Consider the following 21,300-nt stretch of genomic DNA (forward strand, 5'->3'; position numbering starts at 1 on the left):
TCAAACTTAGCTGTGTCAATTCACAGCTAAGCCAGATTATTTCTGCATCCAATGTGCAAAGGTACCCTTTCCAGGATGGGCCACTGAATAACCACAAGTTAAAACCCATCTTATTAACAGCATAGTTTAAATGTCTGGCTCCAGAATTGAACCTAGGAGCTGCAGTCTTTCACTTGCTTGTTAAGACAGCTGAACTATAATAATATTTAAACACCCTTAAAATGACAATTTCAAATAAGAATTTAGATTTTCTGATGTAGGTGCCAGAGGCAAAATGTTCAACATTGTAGATATGCATAATGTGTGTTGCTGGTTGACAGCAATTTTGTATACACATTTGTAGATAAGGAATAGTGACACCACAAGTACAAGGAATCCTTTATCTGGTTGTGTACATTAAATACATTTTGTAACAGTAATTCTCATACATTTAAAACAATCATAAAACCTTCATTTTTAAAAAAGTTTTTAATCAGTGCCCAATAGCCTCTTTCTCCTCAACCCCCCCACCTCAAAGTTCTGGTTTGTGCTTTAGGCAGAGTACATTAATAAAAAAAAGTTGCTGACCCACAAATCAAGCAGTCAGAAAGTGACAATTAAGTGCAGAGTGAAGCATTTACTGCCATAGTGTGGCTAAAATTTGAACTTTTAGCAGCACTAACTACTACTGGACATTTTTCATAATTTTAACACCTGCAAGAATCAATGTATGCCAACATATTGAGCTATAATCACCCCATTATGGACAAGAGAGACTGCCTACATTAAGTTTAATCAAGTGCTTCAATCATAGAGACTTTCATCCCAACAATCTGGATTGAAGCAGAGTCCCAAAGCCAAAGCATGGCATGCTAATTCATTGCACTGGGAAGGAGAACTTCATTCAAAAACCTTAATGAATTAAAACCCAGGCCCTAGAAATAAGTGACAATGTGCTATTCAATTTTATCAACTCCAAGACAGCAGCTCTTCTTCCCTTAAATAAGTGGTGAGTTAGATGTAAAATTAAAGTGTAGACCCTTCTTGGAAAATACCTTTCCCCTCAGTGATAACCAGTCAGCATACGCATTTGTTGGTCTTGGATGAAACCCTTTTACTATGGTATGAAAAAAAATCAGTTTCTTGCTAGAGTTAGAGTTGCTGCTCTCAAATGTGAATTGTAGCCCAATATTTAACTTAACTCGGCTGGTTATCTGTACAGCCCAGCTTTTGAACAGGCTGCCTGGAAATCTAAACTGTAAAGCAGACACTAAGACTTTAACATATAGAGATCCCTTTCACTCCTTCCCTCCCTCAGGTGCCAGTCAAGTTGTGGTTTAAAATTCATTTTCAGCAAGAAAATATCAACTTGGGTCATGATCCAATCCTTATCCTGGTTTTTTTGACCTAGCAAAATGTGGCAATGCTAAAGCTGCTTAAAAATTGATACCAGGAGTCAAATATTAAGTACAATGACATTGCATTAGTACACAAGTCCCAAGACAGGCTTCTACTGTATCCAGAAGTGCCATAATTTCCTCATTTAATCTTCAGTCAGAAGTGGCTAAAATAAAAAACAATGTCAATAAGCATTAGGCCGCCACATAGAGACACTATAATTAGAGCAGTCAATACAAGATATTAGGTGGGACTTGATTAAAGATGGTTGCTGCAGAATGCTTTCTGCAATTACTTTGCTGTGCAATATTTGTAAAGTTCACTAGGTCACCCAAAATCAAATTCCTGCTCTATTAGCTTTAGACCAAAAAAAACAATAATATCAGGCATGGCCAAGACCCATTTCCCCTCCAGATCGTTGGGGGCCAGCATCGCGAGAGGAGCGGCGCGGAACTACACAGGGCGGTGGCAGCAACTGGAAGCAGCGGCAGAGAGTCAGGGGCCAGCATGTGCAGAGGCCAAAGGTAAAACATAGTAAAAAGAAAATTGAAGTGTGACATCACAGCCAAGCAGGTAAGTGATTGGCTGGTGGATTGGGGAGTATTTAATCTTTTTCTTTCTATTTCCTTATCAGTAGGTAACCTTTGACATTGTTGCCAAATTAAGTTAATTTAAGGGTTAAGTCATGGCAGGAGAGCCCAGACCCATGTCATGCTCCTCCTGTGCTATGAGGGAAGCCAGGAACGCTCCGTGTCCCTGACTGCTATGCGTGCAGGAAGTGTCCAGCTGCAGCTCCTGAGACCGCATTGTGGCACTGGAGCTGCGCATGGATTCACTGGAGCATCCGCAATGCTGAGGATGTCATGAATAGCACGTTTAGTGAGTTGGTCACACCGCAAGTAAAGGTTACTCAAGCAGATAGGGAATGGGTGACCATCAGGCAGAGCAGTGGAAGGAAGGTAGTGCAAGGGTCCCCTGCAGTCATCTCCCTTCAAAACAGCTACATAGTTTTGGGTACTGTTGGGGGGAGATGATTCATCAGGGGAAGGCAGCAGCAGCCACTGCCGCCAAGTTCATGGCACCATGGGTGGCACTGCTGCACAGAAGGGCAGGAAAAAGAGTGGGAGAGCTAGTGGTAGGGGATTCTATTATAAGGGGGAATAGATAGGAGTTTCTGCAGCTGCAATTGAGACTCCAGGATGTTATGTTGCCTCCCTGGTGCAAGGGTCAAGGATGTCCGAGTGGCTGCAGGGCATTCTGGAGGGGGAGGGTGAACAGCCAGTTGTCGTGGTGCATATAGGTTAAAAAATGGGATGAGGTCCTACAAGCTGAATTTAGCATGCTAGGAGTTAAATTAAAAAGTAGGACCTCAGAGGTAGTCATCTCAGGATTACTACCAGTGCCACATGCTGGTTGGAATAGAAATAGCAGGATAGTTAAGATAAATACTTGGCTTGAGGAATGGTGCAAGGGGGAGGGATTCAAATTCCTGAAGCATTGGAACCTGTACAAACCAGACAGCCTGCATCAGGACAGGAACCAATGTCCTGGGGGAGTGTTTGCTAGTGCTGTTGGGGAGGGTTTAAACTAATATGGCAGGGGGATGGGAATCTATGCAGGGAGACAGATGGAAGTAAAATGGGGGCAGAAGCAAAAGATAGAAAGGAGATAAAAGGTGGAGAGCAAAGAAATCAAAAGGCAAAAATCAAAAAGGGCCACATTACATCAATTCTAAAAGGACAGTGTTAAAAACAAGCCTGAAGGTGCCAGGTTTGATCAATTTGGGCTTCTCGCTCAACTCCACTTTCCTGCACTATCCCCATAATATCCAAAAATCTATCAATCTGTCTTGAATATACTTAATGACTGAGCCTCTACAGCCCTCTGGGGTAGAGAATTCCAAAGATTCATCACCCTCTGAAGAAATCAGTCCCAAATGGCCAATCCCTTATTCTGAGACGGTGACCCCTGGTTCTAGACCCCAGCCAGGGGGAAACATCCTCCCTACATCCACCTAGTCAAGCCATGCAAAAATTGTATGTTTCAATATGATCACCCCTCATGATTCTAAATTCTGGAGAATATAGGCCTAGTCTACTCAGGACAATCTTCTCCCTTCTCCCCCTCCCCCAATCCCAGGATTCAGTCTGGTGAATCTTCATTGCACTCCCTCTATGGCAAGTATATTCCTCAAGTAAAGAGACAAAAACTGTACATAATACTCCAGATGTGGTCTCACCAGGACGCTACATAATTGCAAGACATCTGGACTCGTACTCAAATCCTCTTGTAATAAAGGCCATTTGCTTTAGTTGTTTGCTGTACCTGCATGTTAACTCAAAAACAGCCATTGCTAATCTCTCACTAAAGGAATCAGTGCACTATATGGGGCAGGGGGAAAATACGAGCATTTAAAGAATTAAGAGCTATAGACATTTCCAAATGCAAACCCACTGTAGTTTGGTTCAGATAATAAAAATTCCAGGCACTGCAATATTCTTTGTATAAAGTACCTCTGTAGCATCGCTGAGTGCAGATGCATGTAGATTTGGTCGCTGCCATTCACGTTTGAGGAGCATCCAGGCTATAGTCAACGAAAAGCACAACAATAACACTCCCAAAATGTTGGCCAAATATGCCTCAGGTGGAAGCTTCTTGTAGGAAGCAGTCGAGTTGGGAGCATTGCTAAAGGAAAACAGCATTTAAAAATAGTTTTAGTGCAATCAATCTATATTAAACTAATGGTCAATGTTATTCTCATTTTTGTTCCTTGCATTTCCGAGACCACATGATTCCCCAGAGACTGGTAGACATGTGGCCTGCTCGGCCCTCTAATAATGCTTCTGGGAGATAGTTGGAGAAGGTGCATGAAAACAACCCGAGTGACTCAGTCCAATGTTTGACTTGGGTTTCTGCTTCAGTCTCTGGATGTTGTATAGAGCCTTGTTGCCATAGATGAACACATGCATTCATATAGCATCTTTAATGTATTAAAGCATCCCAAGGCACCTCAGGTGTTAAGGTTCAACACCAAGCCACACAAGGATATATTAGGACAGGGGACCAAAAACTGGACAAAGACAGGTTTTAAAGGAGTGTCTGGAGGAGAGGGGGGGGATTAGGGCCCAGGCAGCTGAAGGCATGGCTGCCAATGGTGGAGCAATTTAAAGCCAGCCATTTAGGGCATGTTTGTCAGAAGGGGTGGTGTAACTATCTTCCCTGCACATTTCCTCCAACACTTGCAATGTATTGGCCTGAACCCAATCTATTTTAACCTCATTTTTGCCCTTGTAAAGGCAGATGCCTTGGCTACAACAATTACACAAAAAAATATAGGAGTAGGCCATACAGCCCCTCGAACCTACTCGACCATTTAATACGATCATGGCTGATCCGATCATGGATTCAGCTCCACTTCCCTGCCCGCTCCCCATAACCCCGTAAAGAAACTGTCTATTTCTGTCTTGAATTTATTCAATGTCCCAGCTTCCACAGCTCAGGCAGTAAATTCCACAGATTTACAACCCTCAAGAAATTTCTCATCAGTTTTAAATGGGCAGCCCCTTATTCAATCATGCCCTCATTCTAGTCTCCCCCCCCATCAGTGGAAACATCCTCTCTGCATCAATCTTGTCAAGCCCCCTCAATCATAAGTTTTGATAAGATCTTCTGAATTCCAATGAGTAGAGGCCCAACCTACTCAACCTTTCCTCATAAGTCAACCCCCTCATCTCCAGAATCAACCTCGTGAACCTTCTCTGAACTCTCCAAAGCAAGTATATCATTTTGTAAAGATGGAAACCAAAACTGCATGCAGTATTCCAGGTGTGGCCTCACCAATACCCTGTATAGCTGTAGCAAGACTTCCCTGCTTTTATACTCCATCCCCTTTGCAATAAAGGCCAAGATACCATTGGCCTTCCTGATCACTTGCTGTACCTGCATACTATCTGTTACATGCAAAAGTACATCCAGGTCCTGCTGTACTGCAGCACTTTGCAATCTTTCTCCATTTAAAATCATCCATCATAGGCAGTCCCTTGGAATTGAGGAAGACTTGCTTCCACTCCCAAAGTGAGTTCTTTGATGGCTGAACAGTCTGGTACAAGAGCCACAGACCCTGTTACAGGTGGGACAGACATTCATCAAGGGAAGGGGTTGGTGAGGCTGGTTTGCTGCATGCTCTTCTGCTGCCTGCGCTTGGCCTTTTCACACTCTGTTGAGACTCAGAGCTCAACGCCCTCCTGGATGCACTTTCTCCACCTTGGGCATTCTTTGGCCAGGGTCTCATGTCAGTGACGATGTCGCACTTTACCAGGGAGGCTTTGAGGGTGTCCTTGTAACTCTTCCACTGTCCTCTTTTGGCTCGTTTACCATGAAGGGGCTCCGCATAAAGCATTTGCTTAGGGAGTCTCATATCTGGCATGCGGCCTGCCCAGCGAAGCTGATGAAGCACTGATCACACTAATACTGGGAATGTTGGCCTGGTCGAGGACACTGATGGTGCACCTGTCCTCCCAGGGGATTTGCAGGATCTTGGGAGACATTGTTGGTGATATCACCAGAGACTTGAGGTGCCTTATATACATCGTCCATGCCTCAGATCCACACAGGAGGGTGGGTATTACGACAGCCCTGTAGACCATGAGCTTGGTGGTAGATTTGAGGGCCTGGTCTTCAAACACTTTCTCAGACAGCCAAAGGCTGCACTGGCACACTGGAGGCTATGTTGAATCCCTGCATCAATGTCTGCCTTTGTTGATAAGAGGCTCCCAAGATATTGGAAATGGTCTTCTGTCTAGAGCCACGCCATGAATTTTGATTGGAGGGCAGGCTGGTGAAGGACCCTTGTCTTACGGATGTTAAGCATAAGGCCTATGCCTTCATAGGCCTCTGAATACATTGACTATATCCTGGAGTTCAGCCTCTGAATGTGTGCAGATGCAGGTGTCATCCGCATACTGCAGCTCAATGAGAGTTTGGTGTGATCTTGGACCTGGCCTGAAGGTGGCGTAGGTTAAACAGCTTCCCTCTGGTTCTGTAGTTTAGTTCCACTCCAGCAGGGAGCTTGTGGATTGTGTGGTGAAGCATGGCGGCAAGGAAGATTGGGAAGAGGGTTGGAGTGATGACGCAGCCCTGTTTGACCCAGTCCAGATGTGAATTGGGTCTGTAATGGATCTGTTGGTAAGGATCACAGCCTGCATGTCATCGTGAAGCAGGCAAAGGATGTTGACAAACTTTTAGGGGCATCCGAAATGGATGATGCCACTCCATAGACCTTCATGGTTGACAGTGTCAAAGGCCTTTGTAAGATCGAAAAAGGCCATGTACAAGGGCTGGAGCTGCTCCCTGCATTTTTCCTGCAGCTGTCACACTGCAAAGATCATGTCTGCTGTGCCCCGTAGGGGACAAAATCCACATTGTGATTCTGGGAGGAGCTCCTTGGCTACAGGGAGAAGACGATTGAGAACTCTAATGACATTTAAATAACAACTTGCTCTTGGATTTTTTTTCTGCCAAAGTGCATGACCTCACACTTTCCAACATTATACACCATCTGCCAAATTTTTGCCCACTTAGCTTGTCTATGTCCTTTTGCAGATTGTGTGTGACCTCCTCACACATTGCTTTTCCTCCCATCTTTGTATGGTCAGCAAACTTGGCTACATTACACTCAGTCCCTTCTTCCAAGTCATTATAGATTGTTAATAGTTGAAGTCCCAGCACTGATCCCTGCAGCACCCCATTAGTTACTGGTTGTCAACCAGAGAATGAACCATTTATCCAGACTATTAGTTAGCCAATCCTCTATCCATGCTAATATATTACCCCCAACCCTGTGAACTTTTATCTTGTGCACCAATCACTAACCACCACATCCAAGTCAGCATTCATACAAGCCTGGAACACTATTTAGGATCTGACTATGTAGGACATCACAGCCAAACCCAATCCAGTCATCAGACACTTCCAGCAGCAATCACTGGATAACAATCAGGAAATGGAGGATGCCGCTCCATAGACCTTCACGGTTGACAGTGTCAAAGGCCTTTGTAAGATTGAAAAAGGCCATGTACAAGGGCTGGAGCTGCTCCCTGCATTTGTGTCATCGGACACTTCCAGCAGCAGTCACTGGATAACAATCAGGATTAGGGACCCAGCAAATCCGGGAATATAGAGAATCTAAAAGATGTTAAATTGGTCAATGTTCTGCAAGATTAACAGTGATCAGTAATAAAGGTATGAAAGGTCAGTTTTTATAAAGCATTATTCATATGGCTTCAGGCAAGGAAAAGGAAGACTCTTAAACCTCAAGAAAATATACTTACAGCACAAATATTAACTTTTCATTAATTCCCGACAGACAAGAAGCAACAGTCATTGCCAAGATGCAAAGTCCAAAAAAGACATGCACGTCTCTGTAAGCAGCTCTAAGCCAGAGCGGTGTGCAGGGCAACAAAAAACATAGGAATCCCAGCAGCCACTGTAGATCAAAGGAGGAACAAGTTAGAATATCGCAAAATGAAATCAATTGTAGCAGGCACAACTGACATATTTGTACTGGTTAGGCAAAGGGACACTTGTTTGGTCACCCCCTCATTATGGAGCAAAAAAACTCAGGTCTGTCCTGGGTTGGTGGACCTCAGCAGTGATGGCTGTTGCCAGGGGAGGAGAGAGTGGGTGGGGAGAGAGATGGCTTATAACTGACAGGTGTCTTGAAGACACTACCACTGCTCTACAAATGCCATGGAATCTTGAATCTCATTGGAAAGAGCACCTCAGACAATAAATCAGTCTAGATCTATGTGCTCAAGTCCTGGTTTGAAGTTTGAATTTACCAATTCAAGGGAGTGTGACTATGCATAATAACTGTGCACTGGGATGAAAGACTACAGTGAAGTTGGAGTAGCAAAATGATCAGAACTGCCACAAGTAGAAGTCACAGGTGTTGATGGCAAAAGGAATGTTATCACTTCTCTGGTTACATGACATGGATGTACTGGAGCATTTCAGTGAAATATTACTACATATCCTGTCAAATGTCAGTCAGCCAGACCATCTTCAGATGAATGCCATAATAAATAGCCTCCATAGCAAAACTACACCTGTCTGTTCAATCAAAAAAGTAACCCATGTAACAAGATAAAAAAACAATTTAAGTTGAAAGTCTTAACCAGACTACTTTAGCTTCAGTGTTTTAGGTCAGATGAACCAGATTATTTTACTCAATTCCTTTTCAAAATCTAAGCCAAGTTCCTTCCCTCCAATTCCTGCCGTCCTCTGGAAAGGATCAACTCATGCTAATGATGGAAATATTGGAGAATATCACCAACTGTCCAGGCCATGTGAGCCTTGAGCAAGTGTCACCAAGGCAACAGTTATGTATGTAAACCTGTAAATACTACATCTAACCACCAGAGGGCTTATCCACTAGAGTCCCAAGGAATCCCACAATCCCTTGGGAGCACCTGTATATAAGGAGGCCTCACAGGCTGGAGAGGCACTCAGATCTGTAATAAAGGACTACAGTCACACCTTTGAGCTAGCAGTATCTAGTCTGACTTTCAAGACATAACAGTCAAGCCAGTTCTAGTCAGTGGCAAGAGACATTTGATAGTGATCAAGAGCAATACCCTGTCTGATGACCAGGTTCAGAGAATAAAGTTTCTACTTCTTGGAGATTTCTCTACTCCTCTTCTTTCTACACACACACACACACACACACGGAAGTGGAGATGTGCACGATGCGAGATACAAGGAAGTAATCAGAGATAACCTTGTATGCAATAGATGAGGCAGTAGTTTAAGGACAGAGACCACAAGAGTAGAGAAACCAAGAGGTGAAAAGGTCAATAGGGTGACCATAACCATATGTTGGAGATTGTATTATAGAATATACAGCACTAAATAGGCCAATCGGCCCAACCAGTGTGTGCTGGTGTTTGTACTCCGCACAAGTTTTCATCCATTCAACCTGCCTCATCTCAGCATATCTTTTTGTTCCCTTTCCTCATTGGTCTGGTCTAGTTTCCTTTGAGAACATTCAAGCCATTTGCCTTAACCACTTCCTGCAGTAGCAAGTTCCACATTTTAATCATAGAAACATAGAAAATAGGTGCAGGAGTAGGCCATTCAGCCCTTCTAGCCTGCAGCCCCACTTCAATCTTTTCAGATAGCTGCAACCTCTGTTCTGGTCCAAGAAGCACTGGAGACAGTGCAATTTATGTCCTTTTTATAGTATGGAGACCAAAACTATGCACAGTGCAACCTGACAAGGTCCTATTCAAGTTTAGCACAACTTCATTATTTTTGAATTCTCTACCCCTAGACAAATTCCAGTGCTCAAAATATATATATATATATATATATATTTTTTTTTAAATTGCTTTGCTGACCTGCAATGCTGATTTTAATGATCTGTTCACCTGTATCCTAAATCCCTTTGCTCTTCTACCTCAGTTTTAAAAAAAAAAAATTTCTAACATTTCTGCTTTTCCTATCACTGAACTGCCCAGTCTGCAAGTGTTCTAATGTCTTGCATTATGTTGCAATCTTCCTCGGTATTAGTTATACCTGCACTCCTTTCCCAGTTTGGTTTCTGCAAATTGAGTAACTTATCCAAGTCCAAATCATTACAGTAAATGATTAAGTGGTTCCAGCACTGATCCTTGTGGAGCACCACTTTCTGCCTTCTTCCAAACTGGGAAACTACCCTTGGCTTTCCATTTTTCATCCAGTTATATGTCCAACTCATGTCCTGATCTTGAGCCTACCATAAAGCATTTTATCAAAGGCCTTTTAAAAATCCAAGTACGACATCAACTGCATTACCCTGATCCCTTTCAAAAGGCATCAGGTTTGTTAAGCATGACCAAGCCTTTCAGAATCCATGCTGACTATTATATTTTCTGTCTCTAGATGCTATTCTATCACTTAGAATCAGAATAGTACAGCACAGAAGGAGGCCATTTGGCCCATCAGGCTCTTTTGAAGAGCAATCCAGTTAGTCCCCTCCTTTGCTTTTTCCCCCCACATCTCAAAGGGCAGGATTGTGTTAAATATTCCTGGTTATAAGGTTCAGGAACAATAGGAAAGGAAAGATAGGTGGTGGTGAGGCAGTATTGCTCAAGGAGAATGTTAGTGCTGGACAGCAAGGATGCCCTGGAGTGGTCAGAGAATCGATATGGCTAGAGTTAATAAGAAATGCCATTAAACTACTAGGCGTATTCTATAGACCACCAAATAGTGGGAAAGATATGGAGGAGCAAATTTGCAGAGAAATTACAGAGAGGTGCAAGAATTATAGGGTAGTAATAATGGGGGACTTCAATTATCCTAATAGACTGGGATCATTAGTGAAGAGCTGAGAGGGGGGAAGAATTTCTGAAGTGTGTTAAGAACTTTATTGATCGGTAGCTTTCCACCTCCATGAAGGAGGAGGAGGAGGCATTGCTGGACCCGATTCTGGGGAATGAGGAGGGTCAAGTGTCAGTCAGTGACCATTTAGGGAACACTGATCATAGTATAAGGTTCAGATTAGCTATGGAAAAGGACAGGGAGCAATCTAGAGTAAAAATGTTTAACTGGGGCAAGGCTAATTTCAGTGGGATGAACACAGATCAGGCCTGGGTAAACAGGAATTGAAGATTGGCAGGCAAAACTGTACTGGAACAATGGGCCACCTTTAAAGAGGCAATAGTTCAGGTACAGCTGAGGGGGAAGGTAGGGCAACTAAAGTCAGGGCTCCCTGGATGACAAAACAGAGAATATGAAGCAGAAAAAAAAAAGTGTACACTAGATGTCAGGTTGCAAATATATTGGAGAATCAGGCTATATATATATATATATAGAAAGGAAAATAAGCAGGGCAAAGATGGCAGCCAACATAAGATAATCCAAAAGTCTCCTATAAATAGTAAAAGGGCAAGGGATGGGGCCTATTCAGGACCTAAAGACTTAGCCATGCCCTCTGCCTCAATGCATGAGGCACTAAATGAGTACTTTGCATCTGTTTTCACCAAGAAGCTGCCATAGACTGTGAAGGAGGAGTTAGTGGAGACAGGACAAAAATTTGATTTAAAAAAATTAGAAAGTCTGGCTGTACTTAAAGTAGGTAAGTCACCAGGAGCGGATGGGATGTATCCTAGTGAGTGAAATGAGGGCGGAAATAGCAGAGGTACTGGCCATAATATTCCAATCCTCCATAGATACAAGGTGGTGCCAGAGGACTGGAAAATTTCAAGTGTTGGTGTAAAGATAAGCCCAGCCACTACAGGCCAGTCAGTTTAACCTCAGTAGTGGGGAAGCATTTAGAGACAGTAATCAGGGACAAAATTAACAATCACTTGGATAGGGGTGGATTAATTAAGGAAAGCCAGCAAATTGTGCTTAACCAACTTGATCAAGTTTTTTTGATGAGGTAAGAGGGTTAATGAAGGTAATGCGGTTGACAGTGTACATGGATTTCCAAAAGGCATTAGATAAAGTGCCACACAATCAGCTTGCCAGCAAAATTGAAGCCCATGGAATAAAAGGGACAGTGGCAGCCTGGATACAAAATTGGCTCTGACAGGAAACCGTCGTAAAACTTGAAAGTATAGTGAACAGTCAGGAGGAGAGTGTTAGACTTCAGGACAGAGACAGGCTGGTGGAATGGGCAGACAGATGAAATTTAATGCAGAAAAATGTGAAGTGATGCATTTTGAGAGAATGAATGAGGGGAATTATAAACAAATGGTACAATCCTAAAGGGGGTGAACCAACAGACCTGGTAGTATGTGTGCATAAATTGTTGAAGGTGGCAGGGCAGGTTGAGAAAGCAGATAAAAAGGCTTACAGGATCCTAGGCTTCATAAATAAATAGAGATAGACTACAAAAATGTGGAAATTATAATGAACCAGTATAAGACTGGTTCACCCCAACTGGAGTACTGTGTCCACTTTTGGGCAGCACACTAAGGATGTGAATGCCTTAGAGAAGATGCAGAAAAGATTTAAGAGAATGATGCCAGGAATGAGGGACTTCAGTTACATTGATAAGAATGAAGTTGGGTTGTTCTCCTTGGAGCAAAGATTGAGATTTGAGAGGTATTCAAAATCATGGGGTCTGGACAGAGTCGAGAGAAATCATTCCCAGTCGAGAACCAGAGGACAGATTTAAAGGTGATTGGCAAAAGAACCAAAGGCAATGCAAGAAAAAAGACTTATGCAGTGAGTGGTTAAGATCTGGAATGTGCTGCCAGAAAGGGTGGTGGAGGCAGACTAAATTTTCATCTTTCAAAAAAGGAAGTTAGACAAGTATATGAAGGAAGAGAATTTAACATAGAAACATAGAAAAATAGGTGCTGGAGTAGGCCATTCAGCCCTTTGAGCCTGCACTGCCATTCAAGATCATGGCTGATCATTCCTTCAGTACCCCTTTCCTGCTTTCTCTCCATACCCCTTGATCCCTTAACCGCAAGAGCCATATCTAACTCCCTCTTGAATATATCCAGTGAACTGGCATAAACAACTCTGCAGCAGGGAATTCCACAGAACAACTCTGAAGAAGTTTCTCATCAGTCCTAAATGGTCTACCCCTTATCCTAAGACTATGTCCCCTGGTTCTGGACCCCCAACATCAGGAACATTCTTCCTGCATCTAACCTGTCCAGTCCTGTCAGAATCTTATGTTTCTATGAGATCCCCTCTCATCCTTCTAAACTCCAGTGAATAAAGGCCCAGTTGATCCAGTCTCTCCTCATATGTCAGTCCAGCCATCCCTGGAATCAGTCTGGTGAACCTTCGCTGCACTCCCTCAATAGCAAGAATGTCCTTCCTCAGATTAGGAGACCAAAACTGAACACAATATTCCAGGTGAGGCCTCACTAAGGCCCTGAACAACTGCAGCAAGACCTCCCTGCTTCTATATTCAAATCCCCTAACCATGAAGGCCAACATACCATTTGCCTTCACCACCTGCTGTACCTGCATGCCCACTCAGTGACTGATGAACCATGACACCCAGGTCTTATTGCACCTCCTTTTCCAAGTCTGCCACCATTCAGATAATATTCTACCTTTGTGTTTTTGCCCCCAAAATGGATAACCTTACATTTATCCACATTATACTGCATCTGCCCAAGTCACCCTGCAGCCTCTTAGCATCCTCCTCACAGCTCACACTGCCACCCAGTTTAGTGTCATCTGCAAACTTGGAGATATTACACTATTCCTTCATCCAAATTGTTAATGTATATTGTAAAGAGCTGGAGTCCCAGCACTGAGCCCCTATGGCACTCCACAAGTCACTGCTTGCCATTCTGAAACAGACCCATTTATACTGACTGCTTCCTGTGTGCCAACCAGTTCCCTATCCACATCAGTATATTACCCCCAATACCATGTGCTTTGATTTTGCACAACAATCTCTTGTGCAGGACCTTGTCAAAAGCCTTTTGAAAGTCCAAATACACCTCCACTGGTTCTCCCTTGTCCACTCTGCTAGTTACATCCTCAAAAAATTCCAGAAGATGTGTCAAGCATGATTTCCCTTTCATAAATCCATGCTGACTTGGACCAATCCTGTCACTGCTTTCTAAATGTGTTGCTATTTTGTCCTTATGATTGATTTCAACATTTTCCCCACTACTGATGTCAAGCTAACCGGTCTATAATTCAGTTTTCTCTCCCTCTTAAAAAAAGTGGTGTTACATTAGCTACCCTCTAGTCCATGGGAACCGATCCAGAATCGAGACTGTTGGAAAATGATCACCAATGCATCCACTATTTCTAGGGCCACTTCCTTGAGCACTCTGGGATGCAGACTATCAGGCCCCAGGGATTTATCAGGCTTCAATCCCATCAATTTCCCTAACAATTTCCTGCCTAAGAATATCCTTCAGTTCCTCCTCACTAGACCCACTGTCCTAGTACCGTCAGAAGGTTATTTGTATCTTCCTTCGTGAAGACAGAACCAAAGTATTGGTTCAATTGGTCTGCCATTTATTTGTTCCCTATTATAATTTCACCTGAATCCAACTGCAAGGGACCCAAGTTTGTCTTTACTAATCTTTTTCTCTTCACATTTGTAGAAGCTTTTGCAGTCAGTTTTTATATTCACTGCAAGCTTCCTCTCATACTCTATTTTCCCCCTCTTAATTAAACCCTTAGTTCTCCTCTGTTGAATTCTAAATTTCTCCCAGTCCTCAGGTTTGTTGCTTTTTCTAGCCAATTTATATGCCTCTTCCTTGGTATTAACACTATCCTTAATTTCCCTTGTTAGCCACCTTCCCAGTTTTATTTTTAACTCCAGACAGGGATGTACATTTGCTGAAGTTTATCCATGTGATCTTTAAATGTTTGCCATTGCTTATCCACCATCAACCCTTTAAGTATCCTTTGCCAGTCTATTCGAGCCAATTCACACCTCACTGTCAAAGTTACCTTTCCTCAAGTTCAGGACCCTAGTTTCCAAATTAACTTTGTCACTCTCCATCTTAAGGAATTCTACCATATTATGGTCACTTTTCCCCATGGGGCCCTCGCACAAAAAGATTGCCAATTAGTCCCTTCTCATTACACATCACCCAATCTAGGATGGCCAGCTCCCTGGTTAGTTCCATGACATTGGTCAGGAAAACCATCCCTAATACACTCCAGGAAATCCTCCTCCACCACATTGCTACCAGTTAGGTTAGCCCAATCAATGTGTAGATTAGAGCCACCCATGATAACTGCTGTACCTTTATTGCACACATCCCTTTTCTTGTTTGATGCTGTCCCCAACCTCACTACTATTTGGTGGTCTATACACAACAACCACTAGCGTTTTCTGCCCTTTGGAAAGCCACAGCTCCACCCATACCAATTCCACATCATCCAGGCTAATGTCCTTCCTTACAATTGCATTGATTTCCTCTTTAACCAGCACCACCCCCCCCCACCCCCCACCTCCTTTTCCTTTCTGTCTATCCTTCCTAAATGCTGAATACCCTTGGATGTTGAGTTCCCAGCCTTGGTCCCCCTGGAGCCATGTCTGTGATGCCAATCAGTTTCTGTTAACTGCTATCTGCGCAGTTAATTCATCCACCTTATTCCGAATACTCCTCGCATTGAGGCAGAGCCTTCAGGCTTTTTTTTTTTTAAAAACACACTTTGCCCCTTTAGAATTTGGCTATAATGTGGCCTTGTTTCTTTGCCTTGGGTTTCTCTGCCCTCCACTTTTACTATTCTCCTTTCTATATTTTGCTTCTGCCTCCTTTTTATTTCCCTGCATTAGGTTCCCATCCCCCTGCCATATGAGTTTAACTCCTCCCCAACACTAGTAAACACTCAGGATATTGGTTCTGCCCAGGTGCAGACTGTCCGGTTTGTACTGGTCCCACCTCCCCCAGAACCAGTTCCAATGTCCCAGGAATTTGAATCCCTCCCTTCTGCACCACTCAAGCCACATTCATCTGAGCTATCCTGCGATTCCTACTCTGACTAGCACGTGACACTGGTAGCAATCCCGAGATTACTACTTTTGGAGGTCCTACTTTTTAAATTTAGCTCCTAGTTCCCTAAATGCGACTCGTAGGACCTCATCCCATTTTTTACCTATGTCATTGTACAGATACGCAACACGACAACTGGCTGCTCACCCTCCCTTTTCAGGATGTCCTGCACCCGCTCCGAGACATCCTTGACCCTTGCACCAGGGAGGCAACATACCATCCTGGAGTCTCGGTTGCAGATGCAGAAACACCCATCTATTCCCCCACTCTTTCCTGCCCTCCTGTGCAGCAGAGCCAGCCATGGTGCCATGAACGTGGCTGCTGCTGCTCCCCTCCCAATGAGCCATCCCCCTCAACAGTACTCAAAGCAGTGTCTCTGTTTTGCAGGGGTACAGGTCTAACTGAGTGTTGATGACATTGGCTCAACAGGCCAAATGGCTGCCATCCATGCTGTAACCATTCTGATTCTATTTATTTTTATATTCCTAGATAATTTGATTTTGTAATTTCTCCTTGCTCTCCAATTTCTTGGTATTCCTTCTGTTCTTTCCTTTAGGATTTAAGTATTTATCTTTAGATTCTAAGTTTCCTTTCACTTTAACAAAATTCATCCAGTGCCTCAATTAGCTGGCTTGTTTTTGGAATACATTTCTCTAACTTTTGATTACCCCTTTTAAAGATATCAGTTTTTGTTTTAAGATTCAGTACTTTTTCAATCTATAACCTTAGTCTTTGTCCTACATATATGTCCTCAATCCTAATTTTGAACTTTACCATGTTGTGATCACAACTACAAAGATGCTTCTATCTGTTCTGGTTCATTATCCATGATAAGATCCAGTAGAGATTATTTTCTTGTTACATGTTTTAATGTACTGAGTGAGAAAAGTCCTACATACACTAAAATCTCAATTCCCTTTCCAACTTGGCTACATCTTCCTGCCAGTTTATTTGGGGTGGTTGAAATCTCCCATTATTCTATGCCTGCTGCTCACCTCAGATTTGTCTTAATATTGCTTCCTCCAATTCCCTTCCACTATTTGGTGGTCTATAGTATACCCTTATTAGGGTGATGGATCCTGCATCAATCTTATTGCTAGTTAAATCCTACTGCCATTATGCAAGCTTTAACTTGTATAGCTACTCCACCTTCCCTCCAAATGAGTTACATCTGGCAATACTTTGCTACCAATCCAGTTTTCTATGTAGCCATGTTTCAGTCAGCCTTACTATATCTTATGATGGAGGGCTGGAAATTAATTGAGGGCAAGGGGAGCGGAAATGAAGACCATGGGAATAAAGTGGCCATGGGGATGGCAAGATTGAGGGGTGGCTGTGAATATGGATAGGAGTGCTTAAAATGGAGGGAGGTTTGAGAGAACAAATGAAGGTAAACAGATGAAAATCAGAGGATGAAGAATCACAGTGCAGAGTATCTTGGAATGCAGCCGTAGAGAATGAGGATTTTAAAGTGAGAAACAAACCAAGAAGCTTGAAGGAGAAGATAGTCAGTATGTGGGAGAAGCTGTAGGCTGATCGAAGAGGGATTCATGCTTAAAATGGCAGCAGGAGCAGGAAAATAGAGGAATATTGATGCATTATGGTTGGGATGCTGGGACAAAAAATAAACAGAAAATAAAAGTTGGAATAAACTGTCGGAAGAGAAGGAACCTGGGAGAAGGACGAGATAAAAGTAATGGGCTTGGGTGCAGAGTGGCAGCCAAAGTGCACATGCAAATTGACAGAATTCAGATGCGAGGCACAGCTGAGATTAGGAGAGGCATGACCTGGCTGTAAACAGGACGGGATGATTAGGAGTAGTCCAAAATTGAAGAGCACTGTCTTGCCCAAGTGGTTAGAGATGCTAACACAATTAGAAAAGTGTTGCAGTACAACCTACGAGCTCATCCAAATGGCCTTTATCATTTATGATCTAGTCAGCAGGCTATTTTGACCAGAGGAAGGGACCTCATTCAAGCCTAATCCTCTTGATGTTAACACATGCAGCAAGAGTTGCTAGTGTAACTGGGGTAGGTGGTGATACTCAAGGATGAAACTGAGTACTGAGTACTGTGAACAATGAGCAAGTGTGACCTTAGCAGCACATTTGGAAAGCAGTGACAGGATCGATCCAAGTCAGCATGGATTTATGAAAGGAAAATCGTGCTTGACAAATCTTCTGGAATGTTTTGAGGATGTAACTAGCAGAGTGGACAAGGGAGAACCAGTGCATGTGGTGTATTTGGACTTTCAAAAGGCTTTTGACAAGGTCCCACACAAGAGATAGGTGTGCAAAATCAAAGCACATGGTATTGAGGGTAATGTACTGACGTGGATAGAGAACTGGTTGGTGACAGGAAGCAGAGAGTCAGGATAAACAGGTCCTTTTCAGAATGGCAGGCAGTGACTCGTGGAGTGCCACAGGGCTCAGTGCTGGGACCCCAGCTCTTTATAACATTAAGAATTTGGATGAAGGAATTCAGTGCAATATCTCCAAGTTTGCAGATGACACTAAATTGGGTGGCGGTGTGAGCGGTGAGGAGGATGCTAAAAGGTGACAGGGTGACTTGGACAGGTTCGGTGAGTGGGCAAATACATGGCAGATGCAGTATAATGTGGATAAATGTGAGGTTATCCACTTTGGGGGCAAAGACACAAATCAGATTATCATCTGAATGGCAGATTAGGAAAGGGGGAGGTGCAACAAGACCTGGGTGTCATGGTTCATCAGTCATTGAAAATTGGCATGCAGGTACAGCAGGCAGTGAAGGCAGCAAATGGTATGTTGGCCTTCATAGCCAGGGGATTTGAGTATAGGAGCAGGGAGGTCTTACTGCAATTGTACAGGGCCTTGGTGAGGCCTCACCTGGAATATTGTGTTCAGTTTTGGTCTAATCTGAGGAAGGATGTTCTTGCTATTAAGGGAGTGCAGCAAAGGTTCACCAGACTGATTCCTGGGATGGCAGGACTGACATGAGACTGGAACAACTGGGCCTTTATACACTGGAGTTTAGAAGGATGAGGGGATCTCAGAAACATAAGATTCTGACGGGACTGGACAGGTTAGATGTGGGAAGAATGTTCCTGATGTTGGGGAAGTCCAGAACCAGGGGACAGTCATAGGATAAGGGGTAAGCCATTTAGGACTGAGATGAGGAGAAACTTCTTCACTCAGTTGTTAACCTGTGGAATTCCCTACCGCAGAGAGTTGATGCCAGTTCATTGGATATATTCAAGAGGTAGTTAGATATGGCCCTTACGGCTAAAGGGATCAAGGGGTATGGAGAGAAAGCAGGAAAGGGGTATGAGAGAATGATCAGCCATAATCTTATTGAATGGTGGTGCAGGCTTGAAGAATCAAATGGCCTACTCTTGCACCTATTTTCTATGTTTCTATGTTAATAAGACTTGAGTGCAGGTACCTCATGGGTGGTCTGCTTATATACTGTGCTCCCAAAGGATGCTGGGATCCCTTGGGACCCCAACAGGTAGGCCCTCTAGTGGTATGATATATTTTAACCCCTTGCAACCTATATATCAGTGGGAAAATGTGGTCAGTTTTCTCTCCCCTTACCCAGGAAGACCAGACCAAATGTAACAGCCTTACTGCAGCCCCAGTTGAGATCAGAAAACTCAGTAGAGACCAGGATTAGATCCAATGATATTCTGGACTCCATTCACATGCAGTACATGTAGTCAGTAAATCAAGTGAAGTATGGAATAAAATGCAAATAGTTAAGGCATTATCTTAAAGCAGAAAATTTCGTGGCTGTGGCAATAGGTTGGCAAATTAAGACTTCATTTGACAATACTAGGTTAATTTTAACAATATTTAAAGGACTAATAGCTAAATTTTCTTCTTACCTGTAAGCCAAAGAGAATCACAGCTATAAATCCAACCCAGCTGTGCATGGAATACAAGTTGGGGATGTGCATCTTATTATGGAACCCAAATGCTGCCAGTAGCCCAATGACAGCTAGAGACAATGCACCAAGGTTCAGTGTGGCATGGACCAACTTTAGGATCAACTTGCTGCTGGACCAGGTGAAGGGCAACCTATATACAAGAATAGCTGGGAGACAACAGGTCATGTTAGTTACTCATATTTCATACAATGTACAAATTGAATGGGATACCTACTGGGAAACTATTCAAACCATTTATCCATGTGCTGAAACACTAGTTGGGGTTTTCCACTTTTGTGCTCACTAGCGTGCGATTTTCTGCTCATTAAAATAGGAGTGGGAAGGTTGGCGAGCACAGAAAATGGAAAACCTTGGCTACAATTTGCACACATTCCCACTTGGTGCCACTTATATAGATGCCCTTGCATTCTTTCAAAAATGTGCATCTTTAAAATATAAATTTACATAGCTCCACTTATTGATAAAATGGAGGGTGTAACTAATCACAGATAAGACAGTCCCAACTCCTGTCAGTTAGCTGATCAGCACAATTGCCTCGTAGTAAACTCCAGCTATCACTTATTCTCTACTTAAATGTACACAGGCTATTGAATGATCAGTATCGCCTCCTGGATAGAATCACCCTCCTCACCAATAGCAATATTGGGCCACAGCTTTACTGCCATGGGAAGTGTCATGAAAGCACTGGGCAAGGTTCAAGTCAGTACATATTTTTTTTTATTAAAAAGAGTAAAAAGTTGATTTTGCATCAAACTGAACTCCTCAGACAACACTGTCCAGAAATGTTGCATTCCCCACCATATAAAAAAAGGTTGCTGCTCAAGATAAAAGTTCACAGGACTGGGGACAATATATTAGCATGGATAGAGAATTGGCTAACAATCAGGATAAATGGTTCATTCTCTGGTTGGCAACCAGTAACTAGAGGGGTGCTACAGGGATCAGTGCTGGGACCCCAACTATTTACAATTTATATTAACAACTTGGAAGAAGGGACTGAGTGTAATGTAGCCAAGTTTGCTGACTATACAAAGATAGGAGGAAAAGCAGTGAGAGGACAAAATCTGCAAAAGGACAGAACGGCTAAGTGAGTGGGCAAAAATTTGGCAGATGGAGTATAATGTTGGAGATCATGCATTTTGGCAGAAAAAAAATCAGAGCAAGTTATTATTTAAATGGAGAAAGATTACAAAGTGCTGCAGTAGAAGGACCTGGGGTTCTTGTGCATGAAACACAAAAGGATAGTATGCAGGTACAGCAAGTGATCAGGAAGGACAATGGAATCTTGGCCTTTATTGCAATGGGGATGGAGTATGGAAGTCTTACTACAGCAATACAGGGTATTGGTGAGGGCATACCTGGAATACTGCATGCAGTTTTGGTTTCCATATTTACAAAAGGATATACTTGCTTTGGAGGCAGTTCAGAGAAGGTTCACTAGGTTGATCCCAGGGATGAGGAAAGGTTGAGTAGGTTGGGCTTCTACTCATTGGAATTCAGAAGAATGAAAAGGTGATCT

The 21,300-nt window shown here is 43.0% G+C and overlaps 1 protein-coding gene across 1 annotated transcript in view; it reads right to left on the reverse strand.

Moving 5' to 3' along the window:
• Positions 1 to 366: 366 nt before the first annotated feature.
• cyb561a3a (cytochrome b561 family, member A3a) overlaps positions 367 to 21,300 on the reverse strand; it is a 32,540-nt gene continuing 11,606 nt past the window's right edge. Inside the window, exons 3-6 of the mRNA XM_070899794.1 lie at positions 19,719 to 19,927; positions 7,707 to 7,861; positions 3,891 to 4,062; positions 367 to 1,543 (exon numbers count right to left, since the gene is read on the reverse strand). Of these exons, the coding sequence (XP_070755895.1) occupies positions 1,523 to 1,543; positions 3,891 to 4,062; positions 7,707 to 7,861; positions 19,719 to 19,927 (557 nt within the window). The 3' untranslated portion in view covers positions 367 to 1,522. The remainder of the gene's footprint in view (positions 1,544 to 3,890; positions 4,063 to 7,706; positions 7,862 to 19,718; positions 19,928 to 21,300) is intronic.

This window comes from Pristiophorus japonicus, chromosome 14, assembly GCF_044704955.1.
Source record: "Pristiophorus japonicus isolate sPriJap1 chromosome 14, sPriJap1.hap1, whole genome shotgun sequence".
NCBI lineage: Eukaryota > Metazoa > Chordata > Chondrichthyes > Pristiophoridae > Pristiophorus > Pristiophorus japonicus.